This window comes from Mandrillus leucophaeus, unplaced genomic scaffold, assembly GCF_000951045.1.
Source record: "Mandrillus leucophaeus isolate KB7577 unplaced genomic scaffold, Mleu.le_1.0 Scaffold297, whole genome shotgun sequence".
NCBI classification, from domain to species: domain Eukaryota; kingdom Metazoa; phylum Chordata; class Mammalia; order Primates; family Cercopithecidae; genus Mandrillus; species Mandrillus leucophaeus.
The window spans coordinates 497506-520376 of NW_012103109.1; the positions used below are offsets into that span (position 1 = coordinate 497506).

General features: G+C 42.5%; 1 protein-coding gene across 3 annotated transcripts in view; it reads right to left on the reverse strand.

The window, feature by feature from the left end:
* The window catches only part of NTRK3 (neurotrophic tyrosine kinase, receptor, type 3), a 389076-nt gene that overhangs the window by 27508 nt on the left and 338697 nt on the right, over positions 1 to 22871 (reverse strand). The window contains exon 16 of one of the 3 annotated variants that reach the window (XM_011986288.1): positions 12420 to 12715. The exons of the other annotated variants lie outside the window; for them this stretch is intronic. Coding sequence (XP_011841678.1) covers positions 12701 to 12715 — 15 coding nt within the window. The 3' untranslated portion in view covers positions 12420 to 12700. Of the gene's footprint in view, positions 1 to 12419; positions 12716 to 22871 lie in introns of those variants that run through there. 3 annotated transcript variants of the gene reach the window in all.

Genomic DNA, 22871 nt, shown 5'->3' on the forward strand with positions numbered 1-22871 from the left:
TCGCCAGCCTGGAGAGCAGTGGTGCGATCTCGCCTCACTGCAGCCTCTGACTCCCTGGTTTAAGCAATCCTCCTGCCTCAGCCTCCTGAGTAGCTGGAATTACAGGCACGCGACACCACACCCAGCCTTTATTTATTTATTTATTTATTTATTTATTTTTGTATTTTTAGTAGAGACGGGATTTCAACATGTTGGACAAGATGGTCTTGATCTCCTGACCTCGTGATCCGTCTGCCTCAGCCTCCCAAAGTGCTGGGATTACAGGCATGAGCCACCACTCCTGGCCACAATAATTTCTTTTTTTTTTTTTTTTTTTTTTTCGTATTTGTATTTTAGTAGAGACGGGGTTTTACCATGTTGGACAAGATGGTCTTGATCTCCTGACCTCATGATCCGTCTGCCTCAGCCTCCCAAAGTGCTGGGATTACAGGCATGAGCCACCACTCCTGGCCACAATAAGCCTTTTTATATGGGCCTCTGGGATCTCTTGGTATCTTTTTTCTTAGGTTCGTCTCACCCCTGAAATCCCAGCATGCTGCTGTAAAGGATGTGTCTACAACCAAGTCTCTAAGCAGATTCCCAGACTGAGGCACACTCCTGACCAGGTGCCCTTGCAGACTTGTGTCTAAGGCATGGGTATTATTCTTTTAAGCTTCAGCTAAGCCCTTCTGGATTAAGACATATCTTGTATGTGTGAGTGGCAGGGCAGCCCATATGTAACCAGAAAAAGAATGACTATCCTTGTCAGTTTGAAATATAACCAGGCACTTCTCATCTTTACCCTGATTCCCAGCTGGGACTCCACAGAGCACACAGATGAAGAAGAGAGAAGCCAACTGTGTTGAGATGAGTTAACATTTTAGAAGAAAAGCTAATTTGCTTGCTTATTTGTTTTTACCAGAGGGAGAACTCAAGTAAGTGAAAGTGGAGTATCCTATGGAGGAAGATGAATGATGCTTTCCTCCTCAGCCCTCAAGTATCAAAATGACGGGGGAAACTAGACAAGGGTTCCTAAGTGGTAAAGAACCAAAACGTGATGAGGTAACCCTACCCAATAGTTAGAAGACCACAGCAAGGGACATTCCAGTGCTTGGAGTATATTTCTGTGATGGTAACAATGTAATGAAAAAGAAAATCCTTGCCAAATGACAAGAGTAATGGCCTCTCTCTACCCCTATGACACATGTTGTGAAACTAAGAGACATTGCCTTGACATGCATTGAGACCCTGGGATAAATATGCTCTAAAACTCCAAGGAAAGTACAGCATCACAGGTAGAAATCTTCTCCTTTATCACAAAAGGAAAACTGGAGAGGGTTATGGGCATCCCAAAATAATTCTTTGTTGTAACAGGTCTCTCTTGTGCATCTAAATGGTGATTTGCTTGACACAACCTTATCAGGAGGTTACCATATTATGCGTAAAACAACAGGCTACCTATTTTTTTTTTCTGGGAAATATATGAAAGTATACCACAAATAAATGCAACGTTACACAGTGATATTGAGGTTAAATAAAACCATCATATCTGAGATGTGGTCCAGAGACATCCTATTTCTTGCTAATAGCATCCTAAGACCGGATGAGGTCAGTCTGTGGATTCCATTCACAAAGGTAGACAGGAAATTTAGGATTATCTTCAATCTCAACTCTTCGCCCAAACCCCTGTCGAAAAACCTTTGTTCAGTCTCAGCACTCTGCATGCATTCTCCCCACCTCTATTATCTATACACAGACACCATGCATGGTCCCTCCTTCCAACGTGCGTGAGCCCCAGGAACCCTGACTCACTGAAGTTAAGCCTCCTCTCAGTTGAGGAGAGAAGACACCCAGGAAGATTTACTCTCATGCCCCCAAAATTTTCCATGCCAATCCCCATTTCCAGTGACAACACACAAAAAAAGCAGCAGTAGTTGCTGTGCCTTCATGCACAATCAGCAAAGACATGGACAACCACCCCAACACATCTACTGCTCCTGATCCAGCCATGCAAATCAGCCTACACATGGGACATTCATGTCACACAGTGAGTCCTTTTCTTACTTCTACTTCCTGTCAACTGGTATCTGTGGAAAGATGCTGAGGCTGATAAAGGCAGAATTTCAGACATAATTCAACCTGGATTTAGATCCTGGCTCCACCATTTTCTATTTCTGAGCTTAAACATCAGTGTTCTTATCCCCAAAGTGGAACTATAATAATGTCTTCATGAGAACAGCATAAATTAAACAAATTAATTTACTCAAAGCCCCTATCAAAGTGCCTGGCTAGAGCAGGTATTCAGCAGATGTAAACTGTCCTCCCATTACCCCACAGAAAGGCAGATGGGAGAAGGAAGGGCCCTATGATGCTCTGAATGGCCCACACAAGTCAGAGATTAAGGGACTTTCTACAAAGATGCTCCCCAAATAGATGAATCCACAGCCACTGATGCCATCTCAGTGATGCCAGAGGGAGATGAAACCTGTGCTGACCATCAAGCAGACAAGGTATCCGTCCAATGCCACAGCCACCTGGTTTTCTCTCTTTGCTTTCTATCATTATGAAGTTTGTGAGTATTTCTTTATTTGGACTCAGAATTTTCAGATATGATTTCATCCATGCAGTAAAGTTTAGCTGAGCCATGAAAGCCCTCCTTGGAGAAACTAAATAAACTAAAATATATCGTATTCTTTAAGCAATGCAATTGTTTTGACATCCCTACCTAAACTGCACACACACACAACACTAACTACCACCACCAACACCACTACTATTACTACCACCATGTACTTCTTTTTCTCCTCTCTGTTTTACTTCTCTTTTAAGAACCTATCACTCTTAAATTTACTATAGACTTTATCTTTATTTTTTTAACTCCCTCAGTAAGAGCAGTGATTTTTGTCTATTTTATTCATAGTTGAATTGCTGGCACCAACAATAACTCAGGATACATGGATAAAATGACTGTATGCCCCAATTTACCAAGAAAGGTCTAAATTTATGCCTGTAGCTCCTATTTAATTAATAGCTTCCCTTTTCATTCTCAGAAGGGTCCAACTTTAGACAATCAAACACACACAGTAGATTAATATTAAATATTTGTTGAAATTAATTAATAAATTTGAAAAATTTGATATTTTAATGCAACCTGTCAGTTCCTAAAACCAAGAGTTTGAACCTGATGTGACTGAAATACATATAATATTCTAAAAGCATAAGAGATTGATTAATCTTCTATAATGGTTCTGCTTGCAAAATTCTCATAAGGCTGCCAAGCATGTTTGCTTTGATATACCCTAGCTATACACAGTTGTTAGTACTGAAAATCTTAAACTTTCATGCTGTTATTAGGAGCAGTGTCAAGAAGAGAAACCTATAAAACTGATCCTGAGAGAACCTGGGAGGCTATGCTTAATTTACCTCCCTAACCAAATTATGAGAGAAATGAATGAAATTGTAAAAGCCTTCCTTCCCATGCACCTGTCCATAAGACTGCAGTATCAGAGAATACTGTATATTAGAAATCGGAAGCTTCTTACTTCAGAACTCACTTAACTACCGCACGCCCTGTCAGTGTTTGGAAGCAGCCTCTGGCCTGTGGAAAGCCTTTCAAGATGGCAAGCAGGACTTGTATCTTCTTAGTCTGGGCTGGATCTTTAAGGCTGAGTAGGTGAATTCTGTGGTTTTGTTTTCCCAAGTGAACCATTTCCCAAATAGAAGAAAAGAGCCCCCAAGCAAAAAGTGGAAGGAAACCATCCAATGCAGTCTGACGATCAAGGCAAGACAGATGGAACTTCGACTGACGCTGCAGTATGTCCATCTCCCTGCCAGAAATTACCATAGAAATTAAAATGGGGAGGGCAAAAGCCTCCCTGCAAGCACTGGGGGATCTGACTCAGTCATGGAGGATCTGTAATGACCATCCTGAGCATCAAGTCTGTTAGACCACGCTTCATCTGAGGTCAACGGGGAAACCTCCAGTTCTTAGACCCTCTAGTCTGTGCACTTAGAGCATTCTTATGTCCTTATAAGGAGTCTCCTATGGAGTGTAGGCACCCAAAGTATACTCAAAACTCAAGGTCACACCTCCTGAAATGCAAGAAAGCAGCCAAACCATCGTCCATGCAGAGCCTCCAGCCTCCACCACACGCACAGGTCTGGACAGAAGCCCTGGCAGCCATGTCAACTCCGGTGGCTCTCCCGGCTGTGCATCTAATTTTAGCAGATTATGGCCCGCCATCCCCCACCATGCTGTCTCCCCATGAGACATCCCAAGCACATCAATGGCTTTGGCAGGAAACTTCCATGGAAGTTAAATGATGCCCCACAGTGGGAGGCAAGGAAAGAGAGGTTGGAAGCAGGCCCCGGCCCATGGAAGTGCCTCTCCAAAGCCTGCAAGCTGTCAGTCTGTGTGTGGACTGCCTTGCCCAGCCCCCTGGTCCCAGAAATCAAATCCAGACTCACTGTGGAAGCTGCCGTTGCTGCTAGCCTCTGCCGCTGCCACGCCACGCTGAACAGGCCCTTCTGGCATGGCCCTTCCTGACAGTGAATGAGGGGAGAGAGCGGGGGTGGAGGGGGAGAGAGAAGAAAAGGGATGAAGGGAGAGGAAGGAAGCATGGGAGGATGAAAGGAGGGAGGATTAGGAAGGCAGGGGGATCTTTAACTGAATGGCGTGTCTCTCCTGGGCACGGCCTCAAACATTTGCCCTGCGTCATTAGGGAGGACAGCAGAAGACCGCAGCAACCCACCTTCAAGACCCTCACTCTGGAGTCTGCCCAGAAATGCAATGCACTCGGGGCTCAGCCAGCACATCATAACGCCACTCCCAGCACGTGACACCCAGCTGTCTTCCTCTGTGGGACACCAAGACACAATGGGCTTCCCTCCACTGGCTTGGTTCTACTCCCAGCAGGAGCCTCCCAGCCAACCTACTGCTTGGAGAGAAAGTGGGTTCTATGTAGAATCTTCAATCCCTTAGGTCAAAGAAACAGCACTTTCTCCAAAGCTTCTGAAAGAATTATTTTTCTTAGTGTGTCCCACAGAAAATCCCTGAATTCACCACTGCTTTTATGGCTACCCAGATTCCCTCTCCTTTCCTTCCTGATTTGGAAAGGTTAGCTCACTGAATGTCACCAGCGTGGAGCCTCAGCCCTCCTCCTCCTCCTTGCTGTCCACGGAGTTAGCATTTGTGTTCTCCATCACCACTAAGGAAAAAAGCCCCAAAGCAAGCCCTTTCCCTTGAAAGGCCTCTTGAGAAGTAACAGGAGGGGGATGTGGGAGGAGGGACTCACGGTAACTTAGCAATGGCATTTCTCAAGTGTTTCCAAGTCAAGGACTGTGTGCAAGAGACAAGAGACACAGTCCCTGCTCTCAATCAATTCAGAGGCAAAGAAGCAGCACTGGAATGACCTGGAGGAGAGGCAGGTTCATGAAGCAACACATCCCTGTGCACAAACTCATAGGGTGAGGCTGAAAAGACCATCCAGCGAAGACAATGAAATGGGGATTGCTGGGTGCTGATGACAGGGAGGGATGAACAGGGAGAAAGAATGAAGAGAGAGGTGAAAGAAAGGACAGATGGGCAGTTCGGAAGAGGAGGTGTGATGGACTGAACTGTGTGCCCCCCAACACATGCTTATTATGGGGAAGTCCTAACCCCAAGTTCTTCAGAATATGACTGTATTTGGAGAGAGATCCTTAAAAGAAGTAATTAAGGTTCAATGGGGTCTGTAGGGTGGGCCCTAATCCAATAGGACTGGGGTCCTTATAAGAAGAGATTAGGACACAAACCACACAGATGGGTGACCACGTGGGGACACAGTGAGCAGGCAGCCATGTGCAAGACACAGAGCGAGGCCTCAGAACGAACGAACCCTGTTGGCACCTTGATCTTGAACTTAGAGCCTCCAGAACAGTGAGAAAATCAGATTCTGTTGTTGAAGCCCTCAGTCTATGGAGCACTGCTATGGCAGCCCGAACAAATGAACACAGAGGGCCTCATGCAAAGGTGGAAATGAGCAACTGGCACTGGGTCACCAGGGACAGACTGGCTGGGGTGGAGCCAAGGGGGCCTTCTTGTGGAGGGTGGGGAAGGAGACTGGCAGGGGCTTGAGGACCTAGTAGGCCAGGGCAAGAAATTTATATTTTGGTGAAATGAAGATTTACTCACTCAAGGCTCCAAAGAAACAGGAGGGATAAGGAAGTTTGAGGCCCCCTGGGGGAAGAGCTCCAAGCCTGAAGGTGTGTGCATAGATTCAGGTTTTGGACTGACCAGGCATGGACCAGGGCAGCTCCTGCCAACATGCAAAGAAAAAGTGGCACTGAGGTGCTATAAGGAAAGACACAGCAGGCTGGTGATAAAGAGACAGGTTCAGAAATGACTCCCCTTTGGGAAGCTCCCAAGAGAGTTTTCACAGATGTTAATGGTTGCTGAGGTGCTAGCACTCAGAGAAGCAGGAGGAGGCCATGGTGAGTTTTATTTAAAACATGCCATGCTTCAATCTCCAGTGAACTCTCCAGGGGAGGCTTACAGATTAAGCAATCAAAGAGAGAAGAAGTGGAGGCTGCAAATGTAAATTTCAAACAGATTCTGTGTAAAAGTAAAAAGGGGTTATAACCATGTGAGTGCATGAGGTTTGCAAAGCAGATGTCTAAAATAGCAGCACCCAAACTTAAAACGAGAGGAAGGAGAGAAACCAATGGAACAGGGAAAGAATGACCAGGCATGGTTATAACTTGTGGAACAAACCATTACTGAGGCATTCAACAAGAATACTATGCAGCATTGGCAGTTGCAGGGGGTGTGGGGGAAAGGGGAAATTATTAATCATGTCATTCAACAGTAGTTCAGGAAGGGTTAGACTTGAAGTAAGAAATTTAAATTTGGTCGTGAGAGATAATTAGTGACCCCAAAACTGCAGATTCAATTCAGTGGTAAGACCAGAAGCCCAAAAAATTAAGACAGAAGATGAAAAGTACCTATTTCAGTACTCAGACAGACAAAGTTAGAAGGGACAGAAAGGTCAAATGAAGATTGTTCTTTAATGTAGGATGGATTGTGGATTTTTAGAGTTGAAAGGAGGGAGAAATGCCTCAAGAAAGCCTTCAGAGCAAGATAAACACAGTCACAGGGAGAGACAAGAGACAGGGCAGGTGACAGGTATTGAGGTGTGAGTGAAGTGGGAAAGGATTCAGGCTGTGAATGTGTAGATATGCAAAGGGTGAATTTGGTCTAATATTTCATAGCATCACGAAAATATATATTTGACACAGTTCCTGTCACATGCATAATTATGAGTCCTTAAATTGCTCTACCACTTTGCCCTTATCTAAGCAATCTCTGTTGTAGAATTGGCTTTTAGGATCACAGAATTAGAGAAAAGCAAAACTTTGAGATCATCTACTGAAACCTCATGTCTAGCACAGGCATCTGTATGATGTGGTTCTATGTATTTTCTGGAAACCACTGGGAATGGAGAACCCACTATCTTGTAGGAGGGTCTGTTCCATTTTCACACAATAAGAGTAACTTCCTGCAGCACCGTGCTTCACCACCCTTGAGTGTAAACTATCTCTAGAGTTTTCCAATCTTGCCACCCCTGTGGGTAAGGAACATGTTGTAGAGTCCACTCATTGCACCAAAATAATGGAGGACAACCCCTCCATACATCTCTGTACTGAAACCCGGCTTCGTGATCTCTGATTGTTCCAAATTAGGGTCCTTGAGCATCTTTCCAGATCAGTCATTCACTGAGAAGAACACTTGTCTCCTTGTTTATGTCATTTAATAAACATTTATGAAATTGAAATGTCTACCATATATCATGTACAGTCCTAGGTACAAGGGTTATATATTTGGTGAAATAAGGCATGAATACTTCCCTTAAAGAACTTCTAAGCTACTGTGAGTGAATATGTGTCAACCAAAGTTCTTGAGAGTACATTTTCACAACAAACATTAAAACAATTACTTCTTGCAACACATTTCAAGGCAATAGGACAATACTCCTCAACGCTGAGCACCACCTCCCTTGCTTCTAATATTCCTTCCTTGCCCTTCAGTTTCACTGAATCTGTGTTACATTTTACAGACAACAATCACCTCAAATCACATTGCTACTGTTTGCTTTAAGGTGATACTGGAAAGCCCAAAGTATCTAAATTAAAGTATCTTTGCTTGCCGTGTTGACTAGGCTTGGGTCACCCTGTTTTCCTCCTTTGTCTTGAATGGCCTTGCCACAAAGCCTTATTAGAAAAATAAATCATGGAACTCAATTATTACAAGCTGACACTTCTACTTAACCTCATGGAGACTGCGCTTTACTGGTGTGCTCTCTAAACATTCTATTCACAAGTAAACTCTCATCCCTTGAAAAACCTAACTTAACCAAAACAACAAATCCAATTCCACCCCTCATTTATTGTACAGTCTGGGGAATGATAACTAATCTCTCTGAGCTTTAATTTACTTGTCTGTAAATAGGGGGAATCATGCCAGCCTGTTGACCTCATAGCACTTTGATGGTGATTAGAGAGGAGCACTGAATTCACAAGAAGGGAGACCAATGTCCTTGTCTTCACTCTACCACTAACCAGATGCGTGATCTTCAGGAACATCTGCTCACTCTCTCTCTCTCTCTCTGGCTGGCAATCAATGTATTCATCTATCAAATAAGTGGGTTTGAAAGATGACCTCCAACTTCATTTCTAGTCAGGATTTCACAAGATTGCCAGTGTAGATACTTGCCCAAATTTCTTATAAAACAGTTGGGTGGAGTAATAAAAATGCATTGACCATATCCAAAGAATGTTGATAATTGAATCAATGTCTGCTTGGGAGCAGAACTCTAGCAGCAAACCCTGGTCTTGGGCTGTTCAACTTTCCAAAAAGTAAAAAACATATATGTTTCAAGATCCTGCTGGTACATGATAAAAGTTGGCTCAGAGATGATGGCATAGAGCTGGCAGGGAAAGCTGCATCTAGACTACCAAACACCTTGACAGTGTGTAATAGGGAATCAAATCTACCCAGAAACAAGGCACTTTTGCTATATACAAGTTGTAAGAAAAGAAGAAAAAACCCAGCTATTTAGTTGAAATGTGAGGGAAAGGCCAGTAGAAGATAATTCAGAATTTGGGGAAGCTAGTCTCATTTATGTGATGGGTAAATTAGCCCCAGTAATGCAGATCCACTTGGCAAACCCCTTTCTCTGAATACGATCCTTCAACACAGGTGCATTCAAACTCAAAACCTGTGTCACATTAGAATCCCTCCACTTGTGTGAATCCAAGGTTACAGCATGCCTAACAGGGTCCAGCGGAATCCCTGAATTTAGAGCACTGCTCACGATGACATGTGTCAAAACAGGACACACATGCCACCAATCCTCTTTTCTACTTTCATGGCAGATGTCACCAGCTGATCACCACTTTTTCACTGATCCTAGATGCAGCCACCAAATCCTTCTCATCACTCCACTCTGGGCAATCTCCACCAGGCAATCAGAACAGGCACTTGGAATCTATTAATAGTTACCCTTCCTGGGGCATATAATACTAGGTATCAAGGCAATAAGATTTGCAAGCAACAAAAGGACTCATTTTTAGGTGTGAAAGCAATTCAGTGACATGGAAAGCATTAGGGGCTATAATAAAGTGGCTCCCAAACATTTGGAAATGAAGAAAATATAATTGGCCTCTTTACGATCAGCAGAAAATGAATGAAAACATGGATGTATATCCAAGGTTGTCTGAAAAATCTTGAGGATCTTAGGCTATCATGGCTGCATTGTGCCCTGATTGACGCAGATGAAGAAATAATATATCTCTCAGAAGGGGCACTGGCTGGTCCTGGAGACCTGGGAAAGTGTGAGCCTTGGAATTGGATGGTGGAGATGTTCATCCCTTCCTGGCTCCGGACAAGTGAGAGAGGAGGATTCAGGCAAAAGACATGGAGTATTTCTCAACCTGCTGAGAAGCCAGGAACACTGTTGTTAGGCTTTCTTAGCTGGATGTCATTGATTATTTGACTCTTCTAACATCCTTGCTCTGATTTTTTCCTCTTTAAGCAACTTTCGCATTATGATCCGGCTTCCCACACAGACTAGCTTACTGAGAACAAATGCTTTGATTCTATGGTCTTTGAATAATGTGATTCTCTGTGTGCATTAATAAATTTCCTTTTGGTGCTAACTCCATTCTTATGGGTATTTTAATTATTGTGAGACCTTCTCCAGTCCCCTGCACTGATAAGCAGATGTCAGATGTCAGGGCCGTTGGCAGGGAATCAGATCCAGCTGGCTTTCCCTTAGTGATACCAGTGCATCTTTCAGATACACATACTCAGAGTCCCCACATACTGACCATTGGTGCCCAGTGAGTGGGGACTCATGAGGATTCATGTAAGAAGATTTAGGTAAGTGGGGACATTATTCTTTTCCCATTACAAACATCTAATATAGTATTACATATTTTTTAATTAAGTAACTTTCATTAAGCACTTCTACTGTAGAAATCACTGTGCTAAAAGTGGGTGAGCTCTTTTGCCTTCAAGGGAACTTATGCTTTAGTAAAGTATTGAACAGACATGTACACAAGTGTCTCAGGATGTGAAAAAAATAAATACAAAGATCAGGAAGTTGTGGATTGACCCACTGGGTAAGGAAATGACCAACTACAAGAACAAACTGGGCCACAAATCAAAGTTCCAAGCTGGCTGAAGAGGCTGGAGAGCATGACTCAATGGAGGAAGGCAACCAAGGTTGTCGTGATGATTGGCAGAGTTGGAGAGCTGGAGTACAGAACACCCCCTACCAGTCAACTTGGGGACATTGATGGATTCAATTTATTTTTCTAGGGTGTACATAGTTATTTACTAAGCCCAGACTATAATGGTGATAATAGTGGTGGCTATGATAGTGGTGATGGTGTTGGTGGTATTGGTAATGATGTCAGTGATGGTGGCGTTGGTGATGGTGATAATGTTGGTGATGGTGGTGGTGGTGATGGTATTGGTGATGATGCTGGTGATGGGGGTGGTGGTGATGGTGGGGGTGGTGGTGATGGTGGTGGTGATGGTGGTGGTGGTGACTGGTCCTCCACCAGTCAAGATACAATCAATGCAAAAAATATAACCAATTACCTATGAAAAGCACAAGGCTTTTTTTTTTTTCTTAAGACAGAGTCTCGCTCTGTTGCTCAGGGTGGAGTGCAGTGGCGTAATCTCGGCTCACTGCAACCTCTGCCTCCCGGGTTCAAGTGATTCTTCTGACTCAACCTCCCAAGCATGTGGGACTACAGCACTCAAACCAACAGTTTACAAAGCACTTGCATATCCATTATGCATAAGCACATACACTTGCATATTTCATGTTATGCATAATAATAAGCAATAATCATCATATAACCAATGAAAGGAGAAAGGAGGTAGGGTTGGACTTAAGCCAGTCTTTTCTCTATCCCCAAGGCTCCAGGGCAGGTGCATCACCCTAAGCTCTCCCTCTGGGATGATGAGGGGCAGCACACACTAAGGACATCTGGAGAACGAGGCTTTAATTCTGAAGACGTTTGTCTACTGCAGAATTCATGGTCCACAGTTAGAAAAATCAGCTCCTGGTTGTATCTACTAACTCCACAATAGAAAAGCTCTTCTGCAGATGCCTAAAAGTGTTTTTCTCTTTCCTCCTGGGCCTCCAACAGATCAACTTAAATGTCTAAACCAGTCCTGGAGGAGTGGGTGGCTTTTTTTAATTTTAAAGTTCCCTAAATTCTCTTGAGTAGGCTCTTCTCCTCTCTAATTTTAGCATCCAGCACTAAAGATCCATCATAGAGAAAACCTTGGCTTGTAACTTAAAATGGTTTAAAATTTCTGGTATATAATTTCTACCTTATTCTTTTACATAGAATAATAGCCATCTATTGGGTGCCTAATGGGTACTGGCAATTTGAATACTTATCTTATTTAATGTGCACAAAAGAAGAAATTGTTCTTTTTTTTTTTTTTTTTTTCAGATGAGGAATCTAAGTCTTAGTGAATTTAAGTAAATTTTCTAAGGCCAAATAGCTCTCAGCAGAAGCTCAGTGATTCAATTGAATATCTGCCTGACTGCAATGTCAGGTGGTGCTCGGCCCACCTGCTCTGGGGCTATCAACTTTCCTACCTCCAACTTTGCTCTTTGGGATTAGCAAAGCCTAGAAAAAAACAACCAAGAGTAAAAACTTTGCTGGAAGTTCTGAATTTCAGATGCTTTATATTGACCCAGTCCTCTGATTCCTCCTCCTCCTCCTTCTGTTTAGACACAGACAGGTCACAAAATCTTGGGCTTTGTGGATTATGAGAGAAATACAATTCCCTACCAGGAGGAAGTCAAGGGAACACAACATTCTCTTTACATGCAAATATCTTAATTACAGCTGGTAAAGAAGATATTTGCATGGAAATTTATGTATCTTTATATGTTATATATTCAGTTTGTCTCAGGAAAAAAAAAAAAAAAAGGCCTTTTGCACTTGAGGAAGGAAAAGGAGATCCTGTTATGATACATCCATAAGGGCCCTCCACAGGAGTAGAGAGATGTGAATGACTCAACACCAGATTCAATGGTCTCCTTCAGCCTTTTCCTCTCCTTTCCTGAGGATAGAATGCAATATAAGCATGCTTTAAGGTCTCAGAATTTTCTTATGGGGTATCTTCCCCATCTTTTTTCCCTAGTGTCAGTCCTCATGCCTGCACCACCTTCACTGACAGAAGAAAATAACTGGATTTCTAAACTGCACAGAGAAGAGACTAAGTTTAGGAGATAACTGGAAACCACTCTCAGAGATAAGTTATTATTTTTTGGCAGGATTAGGGGGCTAAAGATTTTTATTCCACTGGTCCTCCACCAGTCAAGATACAACCAATGCAAAAAATATAACCAATTACCTATGAAAAGCACAAGGCTTTTTTTTTTTCTTAAGACAGAGTCTCGCTCTGTTGCTCAGGGTGGAGTGCAGTGGCGTAATCTCGGCTCACTGCAACCTCTGCCTCCCAGGTTCAAGTGATTCTTCTGACTCAGCCTCCCAAGCATGTGGGACTACAGGCATGCACCATCATGCCCAGCTAATTTTTCATATTTTCAGTAGAGACAAGGTTTTGCCAGGTTGGCCAAGCTGGTCTCAAACTCCTAACTTCAATTGATCTCTCCGCCTGGGCCACCCAAAGTGCTGGGATTACAGATGTGAACCACTGCAACTGGTCACAAGGCTGTTTTGGTCACATTGAGGTTCTTCGTAGTTTTTCTGAGTCTTGTAATGTCTGTTTTATAATATAAACCACATTTATCTCCACTAAGGACATAGGATGGTAGCAGGTAGGATTCTCGCTAGACATAACTGAGAACTTCCCACTTCTAAAGAATGTTAATAGTTAGAAAGAAAAAGACAAATCTCTTACTGAAAATAGCTTTCCTGTGCCACAGCTGGAAGGAATAAGGAAGGAAACCTGTGGGATCCCAGAAGATGCAGTGGAATAGAGCGAGCAAACCATCTGTCTGGGATGATTTTGAGACTATTCTGCCTAGTGCCTCAAGGGTGAAATAGATGACATTTAAGCCTCCTTCCAGCTATATATTTCCTTAAAATTGAATGATTTGGCATTTGCTCAGTTGTTTCTAACACTTTAAGGATGCAGAATGGACTTGGTGGCCTAAAAGATGAAATTTTAAAAATCTATCCTGGTTTACTTAGATATTTGTTCCATGTAAATCTCATGTGGAAATCTGATTCCCAGTGTTGGAGGTGGGGCCTGGTGGGAGGTGTTTGAATCACGGGAGTAGATCCCTGAGGGAATGGCCTGGTGCCATTCTCCACATAGTAAGTGAGTTATTAATCTTAGTTCCCATGAGATCTAGTCATTAAAGAGTCTGGCACCTCCTTCCTCTCTCTCTTGCTCCCTCCCTCACCATGTGACACTCCTGCTCCTCCTTTGCCATGACTGGAAGCTTCCTGAGGTCCTTACCAGAAGCAGATGCCGGCACCATGCTCCTTGCACAGTCTTCAGATATATGAGCCAATTAAATCTGTTTTCTTTATAAATTACATAGCCTCAGGTGTTTTTTATAGCACCTCAAAATGGATGAAGACACATCCTGACTCTCTATTTCACTGTTTTTTAATGTGTTTTTTTTTTTTTTCTTTCATAGTTACCCCTTGCAAACTGCAAGTGGCTTTAACCCTGTGGGACCAGCCAGTCTCCAGTTCATAGTCCTGAGCCCATGGATTCTAATGGCTTCTCTTCCATACTCTATGGCTACCACTGTGGCACAGGATATCACTGCCTCTTTCCTGGGCCAGTGTGATGGCCTGCCTTTATGGTTTTGGTTTCCAGCAATCTATCTCACGTGCCACTGTCTTATGAATTTTCCTTACACATGACCTGATTTATACTTCAACAGATGACAAATCCTCTGTGACTGTCCATTGACTACCTAAGCCAAAATAGTTGGCCTTTCAAAAGCTGCCATGGTGGTCTTTCCTTTACCAACATTTCTTTCCATGCATCTTCCACAGATCCTTAGTTTTGGCCAGTTGAATCACACACCATTCTAGATCATTCTCCTGGTTTCCTTGCCTCCAAGCTTCCTTCATGCCTTTGCTCATGCTAACCTCTCTGATGGAAATATCTTCCTAAAATTTAATCCAGACTGCCAACCAACCCCTCAAGACCCATGCCATTCCTCTACTTAGATAAGCTTTAGGCATTTGTAACTGCCTTGTATACAATTTGCCTCCCTTTAGCTTATGGTAGAGCAACACATTTTTATCTGTTCTTATATTCCCCATGATATTTTTATTTCCTTGTGTTCTATTCATCTTAGCACATGGACAAGGAATTGAATTGAATTCCATCCCTCTCACATGGGCCTTGCTAATGGCTAGGGAGTGTGGTATGAGGGTAGGAAATAAACCAACATGGACAGGGTTAGCAAATGTGTTTGCAAACTAAGCATCTAATTTAACCTCATGAGAGGCAAGTGTTAACTAGAGTTGAGGTAAAGAACACTGATCTAAAGACAATGTCATCAAAGAAACCGAGTGACTAAACTGGGACTCAGTCCTTTCAGTCCCAGTCCAGGAAAAGAAGCAGTGAAGCCATGTATGCATCTAAAGAGGAAAGTTGAGTACCTCCCACAAACTCTCAACCTAGTTTCCATGCAGCAGCAGACAATAATACTATTGGTGTGGCCAGCACTTGTGAAAAGATGAAAAGCCTCACAACAGTGTAGAAGAAAGATGAGAAATGTCCGCTTTACAAATGATAAACTCAGGTCCTGGGCAAGAAAGGGATATCTGTTCCATGTCAGGAGTCATGGCAGAGAGACTGAATCTAGGCTTCTTGGCTTCTACTCTTGCATTCTAGTTCCCACATTGGTCACTGGCTGCCAAGAGCCCATAAACAAAAATGGGAGGGTAATTCCCAGGACTAATATTCTCAGGCCTTTGCAGGGAGAATTCACAAAATAACTTCATGACTTCATTGTTAGAGTCCGGTTCTTTGCACCTCAACCTCCTGGTCATCATGTGCTCTCCAGGTCATCTTCACTCTAGATTGCTGGAGTGTCCCAGGGTGGAAAATACCACATTCTTTTCTGTGTTCACTTCTATACTTTTCAGAATGCCTGAGTTGCAGGTAGATATCCCTAGCATTACCACCATATTGAAATAAAGTATAAAACGGTCTAGAAAGGATGGAGGTATGGGAGTGCAGATACGACAGGAATAATTAGATAATCCTCATCCCTGGAAGAATACAAAGAAATTCAGTTCAGGTAATTATTCTACCCACCAGGGTGAATTTTGGCCAATTATCCTCAATATCTCTAAGAGGAAGAAGATGGCAGAGCAGAAATTAAACTTTAGTCACTAAACTAGATCCAGGTAATGTAGAAGAATCTGCTTCAAAACTGGAGTTTGTTATTTTATTTTATCAGGAAGGAAAAAAGGGACTGAGATGTGGAATAGCTAAGGTCTAGGGTCAAAGCAACAGTAAAGACTGGTTAACACAACTTTGACATTATTATTATACCTTTGGCCATGTCTCCCTCCTATCCTAAAAAAATCAAGGCTCCTTCTCACTTATCATTACACACAGAACTTAGTTCCATGGAAGGCAAAACCCCAAAGAGATCATATGACTGGAATCCAAACTCCAGATTTTAGAGATGAAAGTCAAATTTCTGATTCGGAACATGGACACAGAACTGGCACTGAGACCAAGATGTCCTAAATATCAGCCCTGTCCCTCAACAGACTTTTGTATTCCAAAGTGACTGATATTTTGTACATAATTAGTGTGCAGCTCTACTGGCTTTAATCAAGGAAATAAGGTTATAATGCTTATAATTAGCATAAATGTATCCCACACACCTCCTTCTGTGTTCATTCCCTCTGCAGCTTTGTACAACTTAATAGCTCTTAGCATTTAAGTTGTTTTTCAAAATTCACTTGAGATGTACATATCACGACACCCAGTCCTATAGCAGATGCTCAGGCAACTAAAGCTCTGAGTCCCACTTGGAAGTCTCTCCAGTCTGCAGCCACGTCTCCTGATTAGCACAGGGCACCCTCTCCCAAAGCTGAAGAAGAACACAAACACATGGTTTAGGGCTGGGAATTTAAGAAGACCCCATACCTTCCTCTAGACTCCTAAACTCTAGCAGAGAAAGGTAACTCCAGCCCTGTCCACTTGCTATATGAAGATGGCTGCACCAGACTGCACAGTTCTAAAGGATTTTTGTAAGAATCTGAAGTTACAATTTGCTCACAAAATAGGGTTTCTCAGCACCTCTGGGATTGGTATTGCAAGACGGCGTCTTATAGCCCACCTATCTCTGTTGCAGAAATCTGAACTGTGAAAACCTGGAGGCTCCTAAGGGTGCATCGAGGGCATAGGGTATCAAAGGAGAGACTGTGTGCAATGGGGGGATCCAACCCCTTACCCCTGCTTTGACCACAGTAGTTCCACTGCCCTTAAATAAGATTGGTTTGGTATCCCATAGTGAATCCTGAGACAGTAAAACATGCATTAGTGGAAAAGCTGGTAAAATCCAAACAAAGTCTGTAGTTTAGTTAATAATTTGTGTCACTGTTAATTTCTCATTTTTTGCCAAAGGTACCCTGGTTCCATATGATGTCAACAGGAGGAAAAACTGAGTGAAGGATATATGGGAATTCTCTACACAATTTTTGCAACTTTTCTGTACATCTAAAATTACTCTCAAATAAAATTTTATTATAAAAATTTGGGAAAACCACTTCCTTGGGAATGGAATACAACTCTCCTCCATTGTTCTCCTCTATATAAATAGGACCATGGTTAAAGATTATTAGGATATTTCAAAAATAGCAAAGGAAGAATCAAGCACAATAAACAGAGTCTGGTCACTGGACAGCCAGTGAAAGACCCTCATCTCCTGACAGCCAGCATCACTTCTTCTTCATTGATGCCTGGGTCTACTTACGAGCACCTAATGGCTAAAACCAAAGGGACAAATCTGGATAAGCCCTCTCCAAACAGGGTCAGCATCCCTCAAGAACTAGTATGCCTAGCTGCTAATCCTTTAGCACCAGTTAAGCTAGGGCTCAAGCCTCCCTACTCCTGGCCTCAGAGGAAGGAACTATATGATTCTGAATGTAGCTGGCAGCTGCTTGTCTATGTGGACATGAATAGAGTTGTGACAGATCCCTTCCTCTTTGCACTGTTTCAGGCTTCCAACCAGAGGGACACCTTATTGGAGTAACAGGTCTAAGGAAGGGACAGCTCTCCAGTCTTAAACTCACCCCTTGGGAGAAAGAATTTGTCTGATTCTGGGGACTGGGCATGGGGTCACAACCCCTTCCCCTTTCTGATGAGCATCTTCTCCCTACAAAGAGGAGAAATGAGCAGCAAAACTTCTGCCTCCTAAGAACAAAGTCTGCAATATTCCCAGGCTGCTATGACTGAGTTGGAATGTCTAATATGGGGACTCGGTTTAAAAAAAAAAAACCATTGTTACTGCACACTGAAACCATCATCTGCAACAATTCTATCGTTATTCAAGTGTACTTTATAATCTTCATCTGCCTGGATTCTCTGCCTCAGTGGGCTCAGACACATCATCTGGGCAGGGAAGACAGGTGCCACTTACTGAGTGAGATTCCCAAAGTTCCAATGAAGAGTAGAAAGCATGGTGGAACCCTGTGGTCCTAAAAGTCAGTTGCTTCAAATTACCATCATTAGCTTTTGTTTTTACCTTTAAAATTACCTAAAACCAGTTATCTCATAGACCACTAGCTCTCTTCAGTACACTGCCAACCACTTGACTTTCATCTAAGAGCTTCTCCCGACTCGAAGCCAAGAACTAACTGGTCAAAAAGACTTAGAGGAGCCTCAGGCTGTCAGCTCTGGTGACTGAGTGATCAGTCAATGTTCTTGTTGATCATAAAACTGGAAGGCACCATAGAGTGCATCTGATAAACCTCAGCTTTGCTCTTACCTCAGGTCCTCCCATTAAACTAATGAGGGGGCTGCCCTCCAGAGCTCTCATATTGGTACATTCCCTGGATCTCTGTCTTGCTCTCTCAGGACTGACATGCTGGGAAATTCATTCCAGTAAAGTCAATGGGCCATAAATACCTTTAGGATCCTCTTAAAAGCCCTGAACCTTCAAAAAACAAAAAATGAAATACAACACCCCGCTTAATATTGCTCATATAATTTTAGGAAGTCTTAGAGTTTCTCAAGCCCCCCCACCCCCATCCTTTGACCTACTGGTGGAGAACAACCCAGGCTTTTAGTCAAGGACATAACCCTTCTTTAGACAATACTGGATGGATTCAGTTAGAATTTGGACAAGCTCTGGATTGCTCCTTTACTATCATGGATTTGGAATAGAAGCTGCTCTAGTTTGTATTTCTTCCCTGTTTTTCTTCTAGATGTATTTTCTTATCTATTAACATATATTCCCTTTGATTTGGAGCATTGTTTCTTTCCCCCACCCAATTCATAGGCTGGAGTTTCTTGAATTTACTCTTCTCCTGGATGATGAATCAATGCACCAAGATGGCAGGTGGGACTAAGCTCTTCCATTGCTTACAAAAGCATGGGACACCAAGAGTTTGCAAGCAGAATAGAAAAGGGGGCCTTGCAAAATAATCATGTCCACATTCAGGATTGGACTAGCAATACAAAGTAAGAACGGCTTGGCCTATCTTTCCTGATAAATCATCGGATATGGGATGATTTGCTGTTGGGATGAAATGTTAAAAGAGAATGTAGTTTTTCTTCATCCTTAACTCTGGCAGAGATTGCCAGCTATGCAGTACAATTTGTGTTTTTTCTCCTCTATGTAGGACACAGCTATGTTCCATTTCTCAGCCACCTTTTTAAATAGGAAGGTCATATAACTGGGTTCTTGCCAGGAGAGAAAGTGATTAGTCCCCACTTTCAGGCCAGGTCTATTAACAACATCCCACACACATTCCTTCATGCCAGTTTCTCCTTTTAGCTGGTTGGAACATACATAAATGCCTAGCATGACCAAGGACTCCACACAAGGAAAAGGGTAGAGCTCCATGAGCCTGAACGATGGTGGAGCAGAGGACTACTCCTCCAGTGAATTCACCTACTCATACTGTTATGTGACCTAGAAACGAATTTCTATTTCTGTTGCAACCATTATATACCTGAGTATCTATTTGTTACAGCAGTTGACTTACCTTAACTAATACGTCTAGGTAAGCCTTGTCCATTTGGAAATCGGAGAAAGCATTCATATTTTAGCTCCAATAATTGCTAGGGTTTGAAAATGTCCTCCAAAGATCCTGTGTTGAAACTTTAATCCCCAATGCTACAGTGTTGAGAGGTGAGAACTTTAAGAGGTGATTAATCGGAAGGGCTCTGCCCTCATGAATGGATTAATGGTGTTTTCATGAGAGTGGGTTTGTTATCACAAGAGTGGGTTTATCATAAAAGCAAGTTTGGCCCACTCTTGGTCTCTTGCCATGTGATGTTTTCTGCCATGTTATGACACAGCAAGAAGGCCCTCACTGGATGAGGACCCTCAATCTTAAACTGCCCAGCCTCCAGAACCATAAGAAATAAATCTCTTTCTTTAATAAATTATCCATTCTGTGGTATTCTGTTATAGCAATACAGAACAGACTAAGACAATAATTAATATTTATTGATTATTGATCATCCTAAGAGCTTTATATTTATTAACTCTTAGTCCTTACAGAAAATGCATATGATAGGGGATATTGGCTCCATTTTACAGTTGAAGGCACAGAAAGGACAGGTAACTTGCCAAAGTTCATACAGTCAGGAATTATAGAAGCAGAGATTCAAACCAAGGCAGTGTGCGTCCAAGAACTTGCAACTTTTCTTCTGCTATGGGGATGCGAAGATATCCATAAAATCGAATATTCTTCCTGTAAGATTGGCTTGTTCTAAATGATTCCCACTTCCTAATGATTACTGTTACTGTCTTTCTAGGAGTTTCTGGGAACCCTGACCCAGAATCTCCAGCTTAGAATCCAGTGCCTCACTACCTGCTGCCAGACTTGCTTATGACCCACACCTGTGTGTCCACCTGGATTTTAGCATACTTGCCCCATCATGTCCTAGACACTCAGTTCTGTCTTCTACCAGAACCTAAAGTGGGTCATCCCTGACTCAGACCATCACTCATTTTCCTCCTCTGAACATTCTCCCAGGATAATGAACTGCTTGATTAGATAAGACTTGCTCCTGCTGCCTACTGCTGCATTCCACATCATCTCCAAAGGCTCACCTCCCCTTAGTGAGCATCTGGTTATCTCTCTAGATTTCTCTTGGTCTGGAGTGACCTATTTCCTAATTTTAAATTCCCTTTCTGACTTCATTCATTCATACTTCTATTAGGTGTCTAACAAGTGCCAAGTACTGTCACACAGGACAGCACACAGGTACACAGGACAGCAGGGTGAACAGAAAGGAACACTCCTGGAGCTCTAGATTAGTTGGATCCCATTCCCCCCGAATTCCATTCCTCCCTGATCTCAGTGTATTGACTCCTCTCCCCAAATCAAAACATTTGAAAACATCTGTATTCTGAAATCTCAACCTTCTCCCCTTTAGGACATTCAAAACTTTAATTCTAGATTTGACTACCAGTTGCTTAGTGTTCTCTGATGCTCTTAGAAAGATATAGTGGTACCCAAAGCCCACCCTTGTGAAAGCCAGTGAAAAGGTAATCTTGGAAGCATTGAGTCAGTGATTCATAGAAGGAAAAGGTGTTTGTCATTATGAATGTCTTAAGAAGAGAGAACAAATCGCTCTGGTGCTCTGGTGTGGGAATGTTTGTTTTCTCTCTCTAAATGTGTAACAGGAAATTAGGCAGTTCACCTTTGTAAATTGTTTGCATATCACTTTTGCATGAGCCAGATGGTGCCTCGTTTTAATAAATTAAGAATGAAAAAGAAAGACTATAAGGAGGAGTTTATCTCCATCTCTCCCCTTGCCCTTATATGCACATTCTGGAATCTGCACTGGGCAGGCAAACACGCGTGCGCGCATGCGCGCGCACACACACACACACACACACACACACACACACACAGGCCTGGATTATCTGCACTTAGTGGTATTAGGCATAAGAAGCTGACAAACTCTTAGGCCCAACTGATTTCAGTAACCAGTGACAGCAGAGAGGTACAAACCTGTCTGGGGATATCATCTCACAGAGAGAATCCTTCACAGTATTCTCGCTATCTGACAAATCAGAGCATTTCCCCCAAGGCCTCAGCCGATGTATACTGAACAAAAAAGTTTTACATAAATCACCCAAATGTGGCCTTAGCTCTAGGATTCATGAGCAAGACCCTATAAACATTTATGAGACGAAGAGGCAAGTATTGATGACCCAGTATTTCTATACATGTTGAAACCTGAAGAAAGACATTTTCCTGAGGTGGTCAATGCAAGGATCCTACTTCTTTGGAGCAGCTGCATGATCCAGTTTATCTTCTAGTGGTCAGGGAGTCCCTCTCTCTGTCCCAGGAATTGCATATGGAAATAAAATTATCCACAGAGTTGTCTTGGCTTGGATGTGAGGGGAACTAGTAAGATCATGTAAATAAGAGCTTATTCAGTAAGTATTGTATTACAGGCTCTTTATACAAATTAACTTGCTTAACATCAGCACAACTCTGTCGAGTGAATATTTTTGTTCTCATTTTAACGACAGAAGAATTGAACAGAGGTTGGGGAAAATGCATTCAGGTTACATGGTTGCTAATGGTGGTTGCACATTAGGATTGAACACAGGTAAGATTAGGCCTAAATCCAAGAATTCCATTGTCATTCCAATGTCTTCCAATATGAATAATAAGACTTCAGGGTTCATTTTGATGTGACTTCAGGCAAATCTACTTCTGCCTTTGATTTTACAGAAAAGTAGGGAACGAAGAGTGGTGTATACAATAGGACACTGTGAGTAAGTGAGCATGAAGATATTCCACAAGCTGGTCTTTAAATATCTCATCAGTAGAATACACAGATTTCCAATGGTGTGCTGTGTTTTTGCTGTAAGAGTTATCCCTTTTTGTTCAAACTTCCTTGGGACCAAAAATATACATTTCAAGCTAGCTGGCCTTGGCTAACATCGCCCTTAGAACTCGTGAAGAAAGAATTGAGGTTACCTGTAGTGTGTACATATTCCCACCTCACTCTCCCTTCCTTAAATTCTAATATACCCTGGCACCCACAGAAATTAGATAGATGTATTCCTTGCAGCCCTTTAAGTCATAAAGAGCAACAGTTCACAGTTGTTAAAGCAAGGGCAAAGAAACATCAATTGGGGATGTGATCTTTTTATTTTCTGTTTTTCCTC